The 18,827-nt window shown below is 46.0% G+C and overlaps 4 protein-coding genes across 8 annotated transcripts; 3 read left to right on the plus strand and 1 right to left on the minus strand.

Moving 5' to 3' along the window:
• The first annotated feature begins 770 nt into the window (after positions 1–770).
• Positions 771–3,988, plus strand: LOC117848748 (uncharacterized). Its single transcript, XM_034730271.2, has 6 exons — positions 771–1,176; positions 1,806–1,917; positions 2,765–2,895; positions 2,979–3,053; positions 3,286–3,435; positions 3,575–3,988. Exons 1-6 carry the CDS (start codon positions 955–957, stop codon positions 3,692–3,694), a joined length of 810 nt encoding a protein of 269 aa, XP_034586162.1. The 5' UTR covers positions 771–954; the 3' UTR covers positions 3,695–3,988.
• A 967-nt stretch (positions 3,989–4,955) lies between these two features.
• Positions 4,956–9,299, plus strand: LOC117848749 (single-stranded DNA-binding protein, mitochondrial). Of its 5 annotated transcripts, XM_072292708.1 has the most exons (9): positions 4,964–5,123; positions 6,175–6,251; positions 6,333–6,496; positions 6,629–6,837; positions 6,942–7,042; positions 7,274–7,333; positions 7,695–7,764; positions 8,759–8,897; positions 9,037–9,299. In XM_072292708.1, exons 2-7 carry the CDS (start codon positions 6,182–6,184, stop codon positions 7,709–7,711), a joined length of 621 nt encoding a protein of 206 aa, XP_072148809.1. In that variant the 5' UTR covers positions 4,964–5,123; positions 6,175–6,181; the 3' UTR covers positions 7,712–7,764; positions 8,759–8,897; positions 9,037–9,299. The 5 variants fall into 5 exon arrangements, with proteins under 5 accessions (XP_034586165.1, XP_072148809.1, XP_072148808.1 ...); XM_034730274.2 differs by lacking the exon at positions 8,759–8,897 and having other exon boundaries at positions 4,956–5,102; XM_072292707.1 differs by having other exon boundaries at positions 7,695–8,897.
• On the minus strand, positions 8,294–8,805 carry LOC117849061 (uncharacterized). The gene has a single exon (XM_034730663.2). The coding sequence runs from the start codon at positions 8,803–8,805 to the stop codon at positions 8,488–8,490; it is 318 nt and encodes a 105-aa protein (XP_034586554.1). The 3' UTR covers positions 8,294–8,487.
• A 2,448-nt stretch (positions 9,300–11,747) lies between the features above and the next one.
• Positions 11,748–18,094, plus strand: LOC117847884 (signal recognition particle subunit SRP54 2). The gene is made up of 8 exons (XM_034729180.2): positions 11,748–15,519; positions 15,636–15,735; positions 15,977–16,281; positions 16,376–16,524; positions 16,746–16,846; positions 16,928–17,082; positions 17,304–17,418; positions 17,497–18,094. The coding sequence occupies exons 1-8, from the start codon at positions 15,289–15,291 to the stop codon at positions 17,778–17,780; spliced, it is 1,440 nt and encodes a 479-aa protein (XP_034585071.1). The 5' UTR covers positions 11,748–15,288; the 3' UTR covers positions 17,781–18,094.
• The last annotated feature ends 733 nt before the right edge of the window (positions 18,095–18,827 follow it).

Below are 18,827 nucleotides of genomic sequence, written 5' to 3' on the forward strand. Positions count from 1 at the left end.
AAAAGGGTGCTGGGCGCCAGCTCTGGGTTTTGGCGCCAACATCAACTGGCGCCAACAGCCCCTGGTGAGAAGATCAGGTTAGGGGTAAATATCAGGTTATTAAATGAGGAGTGAGAAATAGGATGGTATGTAATTATTAGGTGCAAACATGTTAAAAGCAACCTCATTCAATGCAGTTTAGCAACTCAAATCAAACACCTATGGTTAAAAATAAGCAACTAAAGTTGTTTATAATAAGCAACTCAAACCAAACAGGCTCTCATGATACTGCGAAGCATGCGCTGATGCAAATGTGCATTTCTTGTTCGAAAAAGCTTGCTGGTCAGGCGCTGCTTGAAGCCGGAGATGAGGCTGCCGGCTGCGTGCCAATGTGCGCTATGCTCACCCCAGAGGCCGAAGCCGCTACCGCCTACCGGCAGCTAGCTCAATTGCTCAAGCACGCGCAGTATCACCGCCCGTCTCCTGCATGGCTTGGAACCGGAAAAACGCTGACTTGCCAACGCCGAAGGCTCACAGCGCGCACTCACAGTGCGCGGCTGCCAAGGTTCGGGAATCGGACCGAGCGCTCCTCTCCGGCCACATGTCCGCAGCCGCCGTGCGTGCCGCCGCTTGCAAGTTGCATCTCGCCGTTCTCCGCGGTCTTTCTGGTTCCTTCGCGGACAGGTGGGCCCGGCGAATAGAGATCTCATACAGTCACACTAACAGGTGGGCCCCACCGGAAGCCGCCGTTGAGCGTTGACCTACCCCTCCCCGCTCCGCACTCACGCCATCCGCGTCGCACGTGCTGTCCCTTTCCGCTTCCGTCCTCCCTCCGCAGCTGTCAGATCGCAAGCCCGAGGCCGAGCCCTAGCGCCGCCGCCGCCGCCCGCCTCCTGCCGCCGGTCCCAGCCCGACTCCGGTGGAACAGCGAGAGCCTTTGCGGATCGGGATCGCACCGCGGCGGCGGGACGACCGATGGGCGAGGAGGCCAAGTACCTGGAGACGGCGCGGGCCGACCGCTCCGTCTGGCTCATGAAGTGCCCCCCGGTCGTCTCCCGCGCCTGGCAGGCCGCCTCCGCCTCGTCCTCCTCCGACGCCGCCAACCCCAACCCCGTCGTCGCCAAGGTCGTCCTCTCCCTGGACCTGCTCAGCACCGAAGAGCCTTCCCTCCAGGCAACCGAAGAGCCTTCCCTCCAGGCAAGCCCCCTCCGCCCCCATGCTGTCCCTCAGATTTGATTTGTAGAATCTGCTTGAGCAAACTGACGGGGAATTCGTGATGATCGTTGGGGTTGGCTAATTGGCCGCCACACTGAAAGCGCTTGCATGCTTGAACAACTCGCGTGCCTGTTTGAGTGAGTCGCGTGATTTAGGTGTTTATATTTGGATGCTCTAGGGTTGGAGAGAAATGTGCATAGGTTTAAGCGTTGGAACGGGAATTTAAAATTTTCTTCTAGATTACAGGAATTGGTTTTGAGGACACAGGGTAAACTGTATATATTTGGAAGGAAGACCAAGAGGTGGAGTCGACAGTAGCGGAGTAGCCTGCTATAGGAGATGGCACTAATTAAATTGATATTCAAGCAAAGCAAGTGTCCCCGTTTCAGTTGATTGCGTAATCTCTGCAGTCTACATACACTATGGACAGTACATCAGTCTTGTTGCAAATTGCATTAGTGATTGCAAATCCTTGGATGTTTAATTTGAATAGCTGATGCCATAATCAGCCGTTTCTTGGTGTTATTTCTGCTCATTCTGTGCTTGTTTCATATTCATCATCTCTTGCTTTCGGTGCCTATTATTCTCACATCATGCTATTGGAATCACAGTTCAAGATGGAGTTGGCTCAAACTAATAATGCTGGCAATACACCTAAAAGCTACTCTTTGAATATGTTCCAAGATTTCGTGCCTATGTGTGTTTTCTCTGAATCGAACCAAGGTAGGCTCCAAATTCACTGCTCATCAGCTTTACACTGCTTTACTGCACACCTCTCTGTGGATGATTTTGAAGTCAAATTTTACTGTCCAGATAGACATGATTTGCCTTTGTCCTTGCACGTAAGATATCAATTAACTCTTTGGTGTACATATATCATTCTAGTTACACAGTGATGTTGTTTTGGTACATGTACAATAATAATCTTGTGGAAACAGTCAAGTATGCCAAACTATTTTATGTGTATGCCACATATGTTTAGTATTGCACATTTTCTACAAGAGTGATATGGCTATATTTTTGAAACATTTTTGTGTGTTAGAAATTCACTAAAATCCCTCCCCTTTTTATTAGCTTTTGCGTTATAGTGATTTAGTCACCTGAAGTAAATTCATGCAATTATGCATATGCACAATTAGCATTTGTCTGACAAAAACGTGGCTAAGCCGTTATTATGTTTTACAATATATGTAGATTGTTTGGTTCACAGTAGGTTGCTATTGTATGCTGTAGGGAATTCATGCTGATGCTAAGAAACTTTTGCATAATCTGTGCATGTTTATTTATCTTCTGAGAAAGCTATTTAGAAATAAATATGAAAAATAATGTCATATATTAAGTTTTACCTAAACAGTTAAACTTATCTGAGCTAACTGTTCCCAGATTGATTTAATTATTACTATGATTTTTTAAAAAAATAATCAGCTGTCATCAGGTGGGTGTTACTGGTACTGTTCACTTGCAGGTCTACTGCTTGCAACCAATTGGAAAGTTTACAAATTTCCAGAGTTCTGTTTTATGATTCTTGAATGATTTTTGGGTTCTTCCAATAGCGCCCTACTTGTTGCAGGGAAACTTTCGTGCGAAGGAAAAGTCGAGCATAAATTCGACATGGAACCTCACAGTGATAATTTGGTGAACTATGGAAAGTTATGCCGTGAAAGGACACAAAAATATATGGTTAAATCTAGACAAGTGCAGGTAGAGTGGTTTGATGGTTTTATTACCTTACTATGAAAATTTTCTGAAGTATTGTGGTTTACCCTTCTGTTGATCACTTGTAGGTACTTGACAATGACCATGGAATGAGCATGAGACCACTGCCTGGCATGGTTGGTCTAATACCTTCTGGTTCAAAGGTAGTTTCATGTTGCGCTTCAACACCTGAGAAATAAATTTCTCAGTTGCCATTAATGATGGAAATCAATATTTTTATGTTAGCTATATGGTCGTTGCTTGGAAACAGTTTGCATTGTTGAATTTACGGTTCTTTCTGGTCTCGCATTGTCAAATGTCAATCATGTCACCAGTCTCTTCATCCTGAACTATCAATTATAACTTCTCTTATCTTGTTCATTTTTGGCTTGTCAGGAGAAGAAGAAGCCAACACCAACCAAACCATCTGATGTGAAAAGAACTCGTAGGGATCGCACGGAAATGGAAAATATTATATTCAAGCTTTTTGAAAGGCAGCCTAATTGGGCACTAAAGGCGCTAGTGCAAGAAACTGACCAGCCAGAGGTATTTTTCTGGGCTCTTTCCTAATATGTTTAGTAGGGAAATGCAGTTGCTATGACAAACATATTTCAACCATGGATGTTTTTTTTTTATTGTTCTCTAAGAGCTCATGCAGTTTTTGTTTGTCCTCAACTTTGTGCAGCAATTCCTGAAGGAGATACTGAATGATCTCTGCGTATACAACAAACGAGGACCGAACCAGGGGACGCATGAGCTCAAGCCAGAATACAAGAAGTCCACCGGCGACACTGATGCTGCTTGAAGATGCCAGTCCATCTTATATGTTGTTGCATGAGTGAAAGATACTGATCACCTGTTGGCCTGACGTGCGGAATCATCAGTTCTCTGTTGGTAAATCAGGCTACATGTAAACATGATATCATTCAGTTTCATTTGTATGCTTTGAGAGGCATTGTTTGTAAGGAATTTATAAGCTGGATATAAATTGTTTACAGAAAGGAAAAAAAGAACTGAAACTACATGTAACAGTCTGAATTACTGGATGGACAGTCTAAATGATGAGTAACCATGTCTCAGAGACTTGAGCGACTTTAAATTCATTCTTTGCTAGAGATAGGCTCAATGCTGGATCATGAAGTTTGCCAGCACTGGTCATCCTCCCATTCATTCTTTGCTAGAGCTAGGCTCAATGCTGGATCATGAAGGTTGCCAGCACTGGTCATCCTCCCATATCCTAGTCGCTGGTCTCATCATCTGTGTCCGTGGTGGAAGTGCACTTGCCATGTGGAGAACTGGATATTACCGCATAGGTCCTGCTCAATCCTGCACGCCCGCATCTGCTTCCACCACCAGCTTTCGCTAGGACGGCGCCGGCCACCACGACGGTCTCATCATCTGTGTCCGGGATGCTTCCAACCATGATGGCTTACGAGTTACGTCTGGCGGCGTCAGCGCTTAGTGTCGACAAACAAGATGGGCACTGCTAACCGGGGGCTCCTATGGATAGATAGAGGTTAAAACTTTCGACCCATCGTAACCCATTATAGCATCATCCAGCACAACAAAAGTCCACCAAACACTATTTTACAGAAAAAATGTTGTCAATATTTTAAAAAAAAGTTGGATCAATATTTTTCAAAAAAAGTTGGATCAACATTTCTTAAAAAAAGTTGAACCAACATTTATTCGAAAGAAGTTGAGCCAAACACTTTTATAAGAAAAAGTTGAATCCAACATTTTTTCAACTGTCTTCCTCGGCTCCGGCGGCCGGTGAGCCCGACAGGGAGCTGCGGCGGCACGGGGAGGTAGCAGGGCCAGGCCACAGCGGTGGGGCTGGCAGCGACGGCGTGGGCCTCGCATTGGAGGCAGCAGCGTAGGCAGCGGAGGGAGGAAGTGAGTCTAGGGTTTGGATTTGATTGGACTTGACTTACCTATTTCTTGCACGAATTTGAAAGATAACTCGATTCTTTCGGAAGATGGATAGGATTTCCGCTGCTAACCTTGTATTACCAGTTTATTTGATGCCTGGGCCTAACTATCTAGTAACTTCTGGTGGGCTTTTGTGCTACTGTCTGGCCCATACCCATTCTCTTTGTTCCTCCTCTCTCTTCTTCCCCAACTCGGCAGCAAACGCACGAGCTCAGAAGTCCAGAACAGAACGCAGGCAGACCTGAGGCGGCGGGCGGCGGCATCGGAGAGAAGAAAAGCAGGTATCTCGCCGCCAGCTTTAGGTACCGCCACCCATTCCTGCAACCGGTCGCTCTCTATCTCGGTATGAACTGCAATCCCCGCCGTTTCCCCATCTCACGGCGCAGCAGGTTACTGATATGCACCATGCACGAGAGGTGTTCGTTCATATGCCTCAATGGTCTGTCCTTGTCATCTCATCGTTGGCATGTTCCCTCCGTGTAAATGTTAGTCCCATCATGCTGTATAAGCGCTTTCGATTATTTGTTGCGACTATTTTCGTGGTCCAAAGTAAGGCTCTTGCCGTTTCGTTTCTAGCGACCATATTGCCTTAGATGTAAGTGTACAACTGGGCATGATTATGGATGAGTACAGAGAAGAGAGATAGAGGACCTATGGAAATGAATGGAGGATTCTAGTCTGATGACATGTCCATGCTGTTTCTTTTGGAGGGATACTAGGTTTAAACTCTGTATGTCAATAGTGTTTAGGTATATTGTTCAGCTATTAGATGCTCATAAGTGATGCTCATTTTGCGCTATTCAGAAAAGAATTAGTAGTGACTGGATTCAAATTGTCAGCCCTTGTATTATATTGCCCCATTATTAGTTTTATAACTCCTACAATTAGTCCATGCTTGGATAAAGAATAAGTGTCTAATGAAAAGTTGTGTCACTTTGAGGATAGAATGACCTGCACCAGGTTTATCGAAGAGGAAGATTGAAGTCCACATTTATCATTTTGTCTTCTGCTGTCTAGAGTCTGTACAAAGTGTTCGACCATTCATATATAAAGTGTTCCTCTAATGCATTTAGTTGTTCTGAAGCTTGTTTTAGCTTCTGTGCACTAATTTCTCATCATTCTAGTCACGCTGTTCAGATGATCAGCTGGTATCTTGATGCATCATTTTGTCATTTTCCTTTTTACTGTTAACATTAATAAGGTCATAAAAAGCTTTAAAGAATAGTATGCTAAAGTGAGAATTTGAACTAACTTGCTCTAATGCTTTCTTTTAAGTTCAAGGAGGGCAGCAAGAAAATCGTAATATTGCATTTATGTTTATATCTTCTAACCTCATTTTCTCTATTCATGTAGATTCACCATGAGCCATGCCAGCACTGGATTGCTGAAAGGCTTGAGGAGGGTCTTAGAACAGCACAGGATTTCAACTGGTAGGTATCTGTTTCATCAGTATTCTATGATATATACATTTACACTGAGGTGCAAGCTATATTAAACCTTTCTCTCTGCAGTTTTCTGCAGACAATCAAGAGCTTGGAGTTCTACTGTGTCTTTTTCTGACCTTGATGAGAAGGGTGATATGGACATTGACGATGATTATACAGATTCAAAGAGAGAGTTACAGCCTCATAGTGTAGATCCCAAAAAGGGTTGGGCATTCCGCGGCGTGCACAGGGTATTGAACATAAATGGAAATCCTATATATTTATATGAAGTGATTCCTTTCATGTTCAAGGAAAAAAGTGATTCCTTTTGTTTTGGTTTCGAGGAGCCTAATTTTACATATATTGTTCTGTTCTCTTGCTAGGCTATCATCTGCGGCAAAGTTGGACAAGTGCCTGTGCAAAAAATTTTAAGGAATGGACGTACAGTAACTGTTTTTACCGTTGGAACTGGTGGTATGTTTGACCAGAGGGTAATTGGGCCTGAGGATTTACCCAAGCCAGCTCAGTGGCATCGAATAGCTGTTCATAATGACCGCCTAGGTGCTTATGTTGTCCAGAAGCTGGTGAAGAAGTATGTGGTTTGAATCAAAATATCCTCTTTTTCATCTCTGATACAGCTATATTTGTCCTTTTCGCGATGAATGATGTTATATTTGTTCTTTTGCCTTGTGTCAGTTCTGCAGTCTATGTTGAGGGTGACATTGAAACCAGGGTCTACAATGACAGCATTAATGATCAAGTCAGAAACATACCTGAGATATGTGTACGACGTGATGGTACGCTGATTCAACAATCAGCCTTTTCCTAATAATGTTTCTTAGTGAGAATACATTCTATATAAGTAGTTTTCATAGTTAACTCAATGGTTTTTTATGTACTAACAATCATTCAGTTCTCGTTTCGATTCAAGTATGTTCTTTTTGTATGGTAGTGTACACCTGCCTTTCTATTTCTGTGTCCCTCCATTGTGCAAAAGCCTTATGTTTGGATAACTATTCTTTGCACAGGCAAAATTCGTTTGGTTAAATCTGGGGACAGTGCTGCTAACATATCATTAGATGGGCTCAGTAAGTTCACTGAATATCTTGAGATTCTGATATCATAAGAAAGTACACACCACAAATAGAAAATATAGGTATTTGATCCTTTTAGACAAACAAAAACTTGTTTGATCTCATCAAATTAGTTTCTGTTTGATCTTTTTTTGAATGGTGTATGTAATTATTAATTACTATTTTAGTGTCCACCTAAATTCATAATTTGTCAAATCAGTTGATAGCATGAAAAGCTTGAAGTATTTGAAATATGGCAATTCAGTAGTCCTTCGGCATACACTTGAAAAAATGGGATAGCTATCCATTTATTACCTTTTCTTAGTCCATGTTTCTCGTTCACACAAATGGTAATAACAGCAAAATTTGGTCGCAGGAGAAGGGCTGTTCTAGTTATAGTTAAGGATGCCAATGCAAGCAGATCATGAGGTTGCTTCTTGCTTGAGGCAAGTTTGAGTATTTTTGTTCTTGTTATTATAAGCAGTGCCAATTTAAGCATAATGCTTGCATGCCGCTCTGACTGGATTTTCATTTGTTTGAACTTTGGGCTTATAGTGCCAAATTTACATATCTGCAGAACACTTCAGCCCTCAATGAAATATTTCCCTCTATACTTTAGTGGTACTATCTTTACCATGTGATGCACATCTTCCATTATCCAGGCATCCTCAATCCTCATGTTGACTTTCTTGAAGTAAAAAGGAAAGCTTAATAAATTGAGTAAAATAACTGTTCACTCTCCGCACCATAAGAACTGAAAAGGAAGAATTGACTTCTGAATACAAATTATCAGAATCAATTGAGTAAAATAAACAAGCCACCAAATGAATTTTCTAGAATTGAAAACAAAGAAATGTGGAAAGGAAGAAGCAAGTGAAAACAGAAATGAATTTTTTACAAATGTTGTTTCAGAAGAAGAAAGTGTAAAGAAAAGAAGCTAGATGTATTCCTGTGGATGGCACATGATTCATGCACTGATCTTAAAACCGCAGATTAATAAGATTGCTCGTATTTACACTTGATATGCTGCCTCGCAATATATAGAAAAAAACTTATAGGAAGATAACACTTAGTAGATTGAGAGACTCTCACATCAATGCACTCACCTTAAGGCAACTAAAAGCATCTTCGTTGACAGCCCTCAATTGCGAAGCTTCTTTCCTACCTTGCTACAGTTGACGTGCCTTTGACGGTGTTGCTGGCCTCATCTTGTCCCCTGACCTCCTCCTGAGCATCTGCTTCATTCCATCAGCTACCCGAACTGCTGGGCTTGACAGCGGCATCCTGCAGAATTCCTTATGAGCCTTGATAGCCTCTTCAATTCCATCCTGGCTGTTCCTGTCTTTACTGAGTTCATCCCTTACAGCCTCTGAGCATAAGCCACAAAGCCATTTCCCTCCAAAGTTGCCCTTGACATTATCTATGTATTCCTGGGTGCAGTCCTCTTTGAGGCCACAGCAAGCACACCTCGCCGATTCAATGTCCATCTTCAGTGCTCATGAAAGCAAGGTGCGTGAGCCAGCATAAGCGTAGAAATAGAGCCGGAAAGCGATAACAAGGAGGGAGAGGGAGACAACAGGTATCAGCAGGGGAATAATTGGGGCCTCAGCTCTGAGGACTAGATTGCTACTTGTATGGAAAAATTGGACAGCTTGTCTTTTCCTATGGATTATATTGCTTAGCTCTGATTGATGATTGAAATTTTGGGATTTGCCCAGGCCCATTGTATCTTGAGCAGTGCACTAGCTTGTGAAGGCCTATGATCTGCATCGATGGCTGCCGCTTCACATGGCTGTAACTGTGATGAAGGTACGAGTAGCAGCAGAAGCCTGTACCATTGATTAGAAAATGCAGTAAAACTTGGTTCACCCATTTCTGCTTGTATATCTCCCTCCATGTTTTTTGGCACCTAAACAATCGTTTATGAAGCAACACTTTTAATTTTTCTCTGAAGCAATAACAGATGGTTTATTGTTTCATATCTGAGAAACTATTGGCCAGAGTTTCATATACTTGACATGCTGGTCCTAAAGACCTAAACTCATAATAGCTCCTCAGGTTGCCTGTCGGAATATCGAACTGGTACTTTTACTCTTGTCACCTCCATCGTATGCTAGTTCTTTGCTGGGCCCAGGGCAGGTTAGCAACTTGTGCACTGTGTCCAGATAAGAGGCCTCTGTGCCGTGGTTCTTTTGCTGAAGGCTTTGATGATGAGACTCTTGAAGGAATGCTTGGAGCCTTGGATCATGAGAGAATTGCCCTGAGGATCCACTTCTTCGTTCAAGCACCTCTGAGGTCTTCTGCTCACCCTTGCCGTGCTGCAAGAAACATTACCTATTTTGGTTGCCTCCCCCGGTTTATCTTGGAAAATGTTGCAAGTTTTTCCTCCGCTTTGCTCTCCGGCTAGAAAGGATTTCCTTGATCCCCGGCCGGGAAGGCAGCGCCAGTGCCCTGGCGTGGACGTTGCCGGCTGAGATCCCAGCCGTCGACATCACTGGCCGTGCCGCCGTAGATCTCGGTCGCTATGCGCCATAACCGCAGGCCTTGTCAATGTCTCCCCTCGTTCGTCGAGTAGCGCATCGCACCTGGTAGTGGCTGGACCAAGAGCCGGTACTTATCACTCGTAGATCCGTCGTCCATGCTACTAAACCAGATCACGTGTTAACTTGTGCCGAGTAGCCCAAGCAAGGTATATTGAACGTTTTCTCTGCCCAAAACGCCAGTAAAAAGACGATGGAAACCATGATAACTTTACCTCTGAGCATGTGTAGATGCGCACGAATAGTTGCCAACTTGTTCTCATGCGTCCTCGTCCAGCTGCTCTAGTAGCGTAGCGTACCTACTCTGCGTGCACCAGGATGGGTGACGACGAGAAGGGCCCGGAATCACGGCCTCCGATCCGAGCCCAGCCCTGCGCGTACGATCGCGCGCCCGCGCCGGCCGAGCTCGACCAGGCGGCGCCCGCGAAACCGCCGCGCGCTTATTCCGGGACGTGGCGCGGTCACGGGGGCGCGGCGGGCACCTGGGACAGCGCCCCGCGCGGGCGCCTGCACGCGGTAGAGACGAGGCCGCCAGTTTCTCCCGGCCGGGGGCAAGCGCGGAGGCCATGTGCGCGCGGGCGCGGCGGCCGGGGGTCACGGACCGGGCGCAATAAGAGCAGTCCCAATGGGACATTGATGATATTGTCATACCAACTAAGCAATTTGCTGATGTGGCAGTGAATTTATTATGGAGAGAGAGAAACCATTTCTTAGAGAAGAAACCAAGTCCTCACGCGTACCGATGGATCAAGAAACCAGCGAATCTGCGTTGGAGAGACCTAAGTAGTTTCTTCTTGCTTACCGTCGGATCCTTTGCGCCTGCACTGCTGCTACCCATCACTCGAGCTCCTTTACATGATGCACAGAGGATCCGGTACTAGAAGGGAGAATGATTGGTTGGATTTTTGTTTGGACTCTAGATAAAAAAGTTGTATTATGAAGGATGATTTCTTGATACAATATCCTAGACTATGGAAACTAAGTTGGTTTCTCCCATTGGGAGTGCCCTAAAGGAACGTTTGATAGCAGGTGCTAGGATCATATCGGAGGTTCGGATGCTAATTAGGACTAAACATGAGCTAATTATAAAACTAATTGTACAGATGGAGTCTAATTCGCGAGACGAATCTATTAAGGCTAATTAATCCATCATTAGAAAATGGTTACTGTAGCACCACATTGTCAAATCATGGACTAATTAGGCTTAATAGATTCGTCTCACGAATTAAATTCCATCTGTGCAATCAGTTTTGTAATTAGAGTATGTTTAATACTCCTAATTAGTATCTAAGGGCCTGTTTGGCAGAGCTCCATGCAGCTCCGGATCCTCAAAAACAGCTCCGCTCTAGATTTTTTCAGCCAAATGATTTTACATCTAGCAACTCCACCACAGATGTGCTCCACGAAAACGGTGGGTCTACCCCCAGATCCATGGACTTGGTGGAGCACTTCAGAGGGTGCTCCACGAAATCAAATTTGGTAGAGTTGGAGAAAATTAACCACCACTGCCACTCATTAGTGGAAAATGAATGGCTCGTTCTATTTCTTCTTTCTTCTTCTCCGTGCGAAACACTGCCGTCCTTCCTCTTCCTCTGCTACGCTGTCGTCCTTCTCTGCCCCGCCGGAGCCCCGCCCACCCCGCTTGCCCCTGCCCGCCGGAGCCCCGCTCGCCCCTACTCACCCCGCACGCCCCGCTCGCTCCGCCCGCCCGAGCCCCGCCCACCCCTACTCGCCCCTGCCGCTGGAGCGCCACCCCGCCCGTCGGAGATCCTCTACAGTGCAGTGCCTCTATGATGAGGAGGAGATGCTCGCGGATTAGAGAGAGAGAGAGAACAGCCGCCGACGCGATGAGGTGGAGCTCGGACTCCGACGCGACGAAACCGTGTCGCAGCAGCAGGAGCAGCCGTCCACGCTCCCACCGCGTCGCCCGGCGCCAGGCCAACCGCCGCGCCATGAGCATCGGCATGGTGTCAGCAGAGGAAGAGGAGCAGGAGCTTCCTGCGGAGGTGGAGGCAGAGGACGTGTGGCATGGGCTACATCGCCGGCGAGATGGACGCATTGCTAGCGCGCGGCAAGGCCCTGCCCGCTAAAGCGCCGCCCTGCCCCGCCCAGCCCCGCCAGAGTGCGCGAGGTTGCACTCGCCGCAATGAAGAAGAAGACGTTTTTTTCTTTTTTTTTATTCTGATGCATGGGCCTAAATTGCCAGTGAGACAAAGACAAGAGTGTAGCTGTACCAAATGCTTTTTAAGATCTCAGATCCACGGTGGAGCAGCTCTACGGTGGAGCTAGCTGGATCTACGGATCTGGAGCTATTTTTTAGAGCTGGAGCTCTGCCAAACAGGCCCTAAACATCCGATGTGACATGTGCTAAAGTTTAGCAGAGGTAAACACCCCCTAAGTGGCAACATCACCCCGACCCCATGTGCACTCGTGCTCATCTCAGAATACCTCGTGCAAACATGGTGCTGTCGGTGCGAGCTAGCCTGCCCCTGCTAGCCTTGCTCCTTATCCTCTTCCTCCTCCTCGCCACCGCAGTCTATGCGCACGCAGCCGGTTAGGAGCAGGAGGAGGGTGTGGACCCGGAGGTGACGGCGTGCAGGCAGCAGTGTGTGCGGCAGCGGCAGTTCGACGCAACCGAGCGGCAGCGGCAGTTCGACGCAACCGAGCGGCGGCGACGGTGCGACGAGTACGGTCGCGCCAAGTGCTAGGAGGAGGAGCGGGAGCGCGACCAATGCCTGCACGAGAAAGCCCGGACACGAGCACCGGTGCCGCGAGGCGTACGAGCGGGCCACCCGCGGTGGCGGGGGCAGTGGCGGTGGGCGGGGGGCTCCTGCATATATTGTTGTGGTAGGTGGATAAGCTATTTATCTTTAAACCCAAGCAGCCCAATAAGGCCTTGTTCGTTTCAGCCGGATTGGATTCCGGTCAGGATTACTTCCAGGCCCGATTTGAGTGATTCCACCTATGTCACTCAATCCGCTCAGGATTTAATCCTGACAATCCACTCAAACCGAACATGCATAGGTGGAATCAATCCAGGTCAAGCTAGCAATAGGTGACTGTCAGTCTATGTTCCTGTGACTGTCACTGCTATATCAAAACCAAGCCTAGTTGCAACTATTTTGTAACTTATATTCAACCTAGACCATTGGAGAAAAGAATAGCTATCTATTATCATAATGAGAGAAATTAACAACTGTCATAAAATGTAACAGGAAATATATTTAAATCACAGCTGACAGTTTACAATAGCACCAAACTCAAATGTGCAATAAACAGTACCCAGCTGCATTCACCTATCATTTTAGATCAACTTAGTTGTCTCCAGATCAACAACGGCTAACAGCTAAAGCATAATAACAAGTAAGGCAGTGTGGCAAGAACCGGAGATTAACATTATCTAGAAAAGAAAGAATTCTTGTAGAGTAGATATCAAGGTGGGATAGCAGCTCTTGTTGCATTGCACAACATATATTGATACAAAACTACATCAACAGCCCAACACCAAAACATTAGTAATCTGTATGCCGAATTTGTTCATGACACTGACATCTAACTTCCAAACAGCAATTGCTGTTAAGACAATCACCTGTTTGCAGTTTGCTTCAACCTGCCACTGCAAAAGAAGCAGCTACTGCAACCTGCTCTGCAAAAAACAAACGAATTGGTGAGAATGAAATTTAACATGGATGGATTTGATTGACATATGGTGCCATATCACAACTAAAAGTTGATTCAAGATAGACATCATAATAACCTTATAGTCATATACGTAAATATGCATAGCATATATAGCTATTTGGAAGGATATATTTATATATAGATGTCACTTATCTTTAATTTGTCTGAATTCATATAGTTCTCCCAAAGCATCATCTCAACAGCATTTAGCATCATATAGTAGAGCCAACAGAGTTAGGATTGATGTGCTGAACTCAAGGCAACCATGTGCTGAATGTTGTTGAGATTGAAAACAAAAGACTAAGGTCGATCTAAAACAGAAGACTGATGTTAGGATAGTATATACACACTATTTTCTCCTTAACATTTAGTTTAAGCAAGAGGTCAAATATACTTGAAATAGTACATACTACACAGTGATTGCTGGATCTAGCAGTTCTAGCTCCTAAAGATATCCATGAGAAAAGAACCTATCATTTAAACCTTTGAGTTCATATATCAGAATGCAATGCCTTTGAAATCTTTTAAACCTCCATTTCCTAGTAGAAAAGGAACCTATCATTCAATTACACAGGATGCTAGCAATTATGCTTCTTGAATAATCAACAACAAATCAATGATGACTACTCGATAATCGCCAACAGATTCACCACCCATGCGCACTGCCCGAGGCACTGAGTCGCCGGGTTCCCCACCCACGCGTACGCTGCGCGCGCCGCCACCGCCACCGTACAAGCCGTGCCCGCACCGGCTCGCGCAGAAGCCCTCCACCGCCACGTCCTGCGCCGTGAGCACCAGCGCGACGCTGCCACCCGCCTTCACCGGGCGCACCCTCGCCGCCAGCGCCAGGAGCTGGGACATCTTCAGGCTCTTCCCCAGCGAGCAAGCTTCGTCCGAGACCTGCCCAGCCAGGACCAATCGACGAAACAAGAAACCTAGGGCGAGAGGGAGAGAAGAGAAGGCGACGGCTTACCGGCGAGAAGGCGGCGGTCACTGTCGCGGTGGTGGTCGTCGAAGATGTTCCGTGCCGCCATGCCATCACCTCGCGCAGCCACACCGCCACCTCTCGTCGCCGCCTCGTCGCCTCGCGTGCCGCCAACAAAGCGTCTATCTCCTCACGTCACGTGGTCAGGAACCGATCTGGGAGGAATGAGGTAGGATCGATTTCGGGTCGTGGAAGAAAGGATTGAAATCGTTCCTACCCAGATTTGGTTCCGAGCCAGACCAACCGAACAACAATTCTTATATGTTGTTCCAATCCGTCCGGATTGAGCTGCATTCCAGTCCATTCCGATCAAACCGAACTGAGCCTTACACGTATCCGAGTCGTTTCCTGGCCATCGCACGAGTTGCAGCCAGGCCTCTCGATGCTATATACACCCGGCCCGGACCCGCACCTCTCTCGAGTCATCAGCGTTGGCCCCGCGCGCCAGATCCAACGCCTTCCGATCCGCCGATCGCTTGATCCAGCGGCTGAGACCCCGCCATCAGCGTTGGCAACCCCTCAGCACGAACGCCGCCACTCGCCAGGCCCGCCACGAGTCGCCACGAACACCGGAGCCGCCGCAACCGACCCAAACACCACCGAGACCGTACCGGCTGGCCACATCGCCCTAGCGCCCCCTGATCGCACCACCGCGCCGCCCATAGCTCTATCGACGGCGAACGCCCTCGAGAAGACGCCGCCGCCGCGGCCCCGTTGATCGATCGACCGATCGTCCCCGTGCCGTCGCTCCCGCCAACGCCAAGATGGTGCTCGCGCAGCTGGGCGGGAGCATCGCCGGCGCGCTGGCGCGGATGGGCAAGGCCACCGTCGTGGACGAGAAGGTGCTCGCGGAGTGCCTCAACGAGATCTCGCGCGCGCTCCTGCAGGCCGACGTCCGCTTCGAGACGGTGCGCGACGTCAAGGCCAACATCAAGACCACCGCCAACCTCGACGCGCTCGCCGCGGGCACCGACAAGCGCCGCGTCATACAGAAGGTATACGTGCCGAACGAATCGCCCCCCTGGATCGCTCGCAAGCCCAAATTCGGAGACAGCTTACGGAACGGACGGAGGGCTAATTTCTCTGTTGCCCTGGTGATGATCTTTTGCAGGCCGTTGTGGGTGAGCTATGCAGAATGCTGGATCCAGGGAAGCCGTCCTTCACGCCCAGCAAAGGGAAGCCCAGCGTCGTCATGTTCGTCGGCTTGCAGGGTTAGTATCATTCACCTGGCTAATCGATTGCTCCGTTTTAGGTACTGGACCCATTTAATAAGAAATCATTGTGTTCGTATAGTTGTTTGTAGTTGTGGTGGCATGATATTTCCCTTCTTCTTTTCCTATCTCTGAGATGAGATAGCCCAATGGTTTTTGTTTATCGTTGTTTTCATGTTCTTTTCTTAAGATGCAATGTAGATTTTTTTTAAAAAAAATGAACAATTTTTCATGACTGTAGGTTCTGGGAAAACCACAACCTGTACAAAGTACGCAGATTATTATCGGCGGAAGGGGTTTAGCCCTGCACTTGTTTGCGCTGATACATTCCGAGCTGGTGCTTTTGATCAGTTGAAACAGAATGCATCGAAAGCCAAGATACCGTTCTACGGAAGCTACATCGAATCAGATCCGGTGAAAATTGCTGTTGAGGGTGTAGATAGATTCAGGAAAGAGAAGTGTGATCTCATAATTGTTGATACAAGTGGACGCCACAAGCAGGAAGCTGCTCTCTTTGAAGAAATGCGCCAAGTTTCTGAAGCTACGGTATTCCCACTTCCATAATCTGCAGTATATTCGTCTATTCGATGTAGCCTTTGCACTGCTAATGAGAATTGAACCTTTTTTTCTGTGCGTGCAGAAACCAAACCTAGTGATATTTGTGATGGATGGTAGTATTGGTCAGGCTGCATTTGATCAGGCACAAGCATTTAAACAGAGTGCTTCGGTTGGTGCTGTGATTGTTACAAAAATGGATGGTCATGCAAAAGGCGGGGGTGCACTTAGCGCGTGAGTATTAATATTCATTTTCTTGTGCATAGTCCACCTTGTGCTATTTCATGCCATATTGCTTTCAAGCGGTATCGTTTAGACTGAGTTGAAACTGTAAAGCTCATTTGGCAATTTTCCTTAGATTACTTTCAGTTATTTGATGCACTTGCACTTCATTCTAGAGTAAATAGGTGAGATTCGGATGATCTGTTTTTTCACATCCTTGTATTTTTTTCCAGGGTTGCAGCTACAAAAAGCCCGGTCATATTTATTGGAACTGGAGAGCATATTCCAGACTTTGAGGTTTTCGATGTGAAACCATTTGTTAGTCGCCTGTTAGGTCAGCAAAATATATTCAATATACGCTGCAATTTTGTGATTCTTCTTTCTATAGTTTACCTAACTTCAGTGTACTTGTTAGGCATGGGAGACTTGTCTGGCTTGATGGACAAGATCCAGGATGTTATGCCTGCTGATCAACTTCCAGAACTGGTGGATAACCTGACTGGAGGTTTCACTCTCAGACTTCTGTACCAGATGTTCCAGAATCTCCATAGTATGGGTCCTCTTGGGCAGGTTAGCTATCGTTTTACTGTTTCAAATCTTGAATATATTTGTTGCTTGCGTTATTGTGATTAGTTTCAGAGGGAATTCTCCATTCCCACGAGTAATATTTTAAATACCTTCAATAGTATAGCTTATAATGTGTCATGAGCATGATTTGTGCTAAGCACATGCAAGATTTTGGTTCATTATAACATTTTAACTTTGCGTAATAATCTAATTCTATCTTGCAGCTCTTCTCTATGATACCTGGGCTTAGTGCCCAGTTTATTGAAAAAGGAAAGGAAAAGGAAGGCCAAGCAAAGATTAAGCGGTACATGACTATCATGGACTCCATGACGGAAAAAGGTGAGCTAACGCAAGATTCTCTTCAATACCCAGGCTGGGCATGTATTCTGAAACTTGACTCTTGTTGTCTACCTGTAGAGCTTGACAACACGAACCCAAAGTTGATGAACGAGTCGCGAATCAACCGGATCGCTCGGGGATCTGGCAGGCTTGTGAAGGAAGTGGTGGACATGCTGGAAGAACACAAGCGAATTGCCAAAATGTGGAACAAATTGCCGATCAACAACAAGAGACTAAATATGAATAACCGTAACTCATTAAAGCCGTTACTCAATGCCCTCCCTCCAAATATGCTGAATCAGCTGGGTGGCCTAAATGGGCTGCAGAATATGGTGAAACAGATGGGGGCTCAAAGAAGATGAGCTAATTAAACTTTTGAAGTCAGGGTGGCAATCTCTAGTCTTAGAAATGTAGACAGTCTGTGAATACTCTTGATGACCACTAAGAATCTAAGCTTTTTGTTGGATGGAAACCTATACTTACTGGGACTGCCTTCTCACGTCAAGTTTTGCCTGGTGTGCTTGAGATGTACTCACTAGGTTAATGAGTATAGAAGAATGCTGAGAAATTGAATTATTCTTCCCTCCTGAGGAGCTGCTTACAAATTTCCATTGCGTAGGCAACATACATTCCTTATAGGAATCATCAAAACAGAAGTAGTGTATCTTTCTGAAAATGTTGGACCTCCTGTGATGCATTTACATTTTTTGTGGACAAGGTTGTACATGGAATAGAGGCCCACATGGCCTTTGCTGCTCCTACAAATTTTAGACCTTATGGCCAGGCTGGTCTTAGCATCTCTGCTTGCAGCAAATCTGACTTACTCGAGGCTGGTAAACTTTTTAGACCCACGTGAAGTTGCGAAATTACAGCCGTTGCTGTGGTAAAATTGTACAGCTGTACTTGTATAATGCGGCCAACTCGAGGTTGCCGTCTTCTATAAGCGACGTGCCGACGTTCCACGCTTTGATTAATTAAAGAAAGCTTTAGGAAAGCGATAACACTTCTTGCTTTATTATTAACTCCCTTTTTCATCTGAAAAGAAAGTAGCATGCCACGGCACTAACTTGCACTATAAACAGATAAAGCTGAGAAGCTGTCTGTTACTTTCTTACTGGTCTACAAGAAACACTTGAACAATTGCATTCAAATCAATCTAGAGTTTTCTTCTTTGGAATGCAATTAATATTTCGGAAAATTTACCAGAACAAAGAAAGCTGTGTATTATGGAATCTATGTTTAAAAATGGGACAATTTACGACGGTCGTGAAAACAAATTTCGATGCCATTTTCTTTTCTTTTTCTTTCTTTTTTCTGCGAAATATAGAACAGAGGACATGTTTTTTCCACTATAAAGAACCTAAGGAACTCAGCGATGTTCAGTTCTAGAAGATCTACCTTATTCCTTT

The sequence above is a fragment of the Setaria viridis genome, chromosome 3, assembly GCF_005286985.2.
Source record: "Setaria viridis chromosome 3, Setaria_viridis_v4.0, whole genome shotgun sequence".
Lineage (NCBI taxonomy): Eukaryota > Viridiplantae > Streptophyta > Magnoliopsida > Poales > Poaceae > Setaria > Setaria viridis.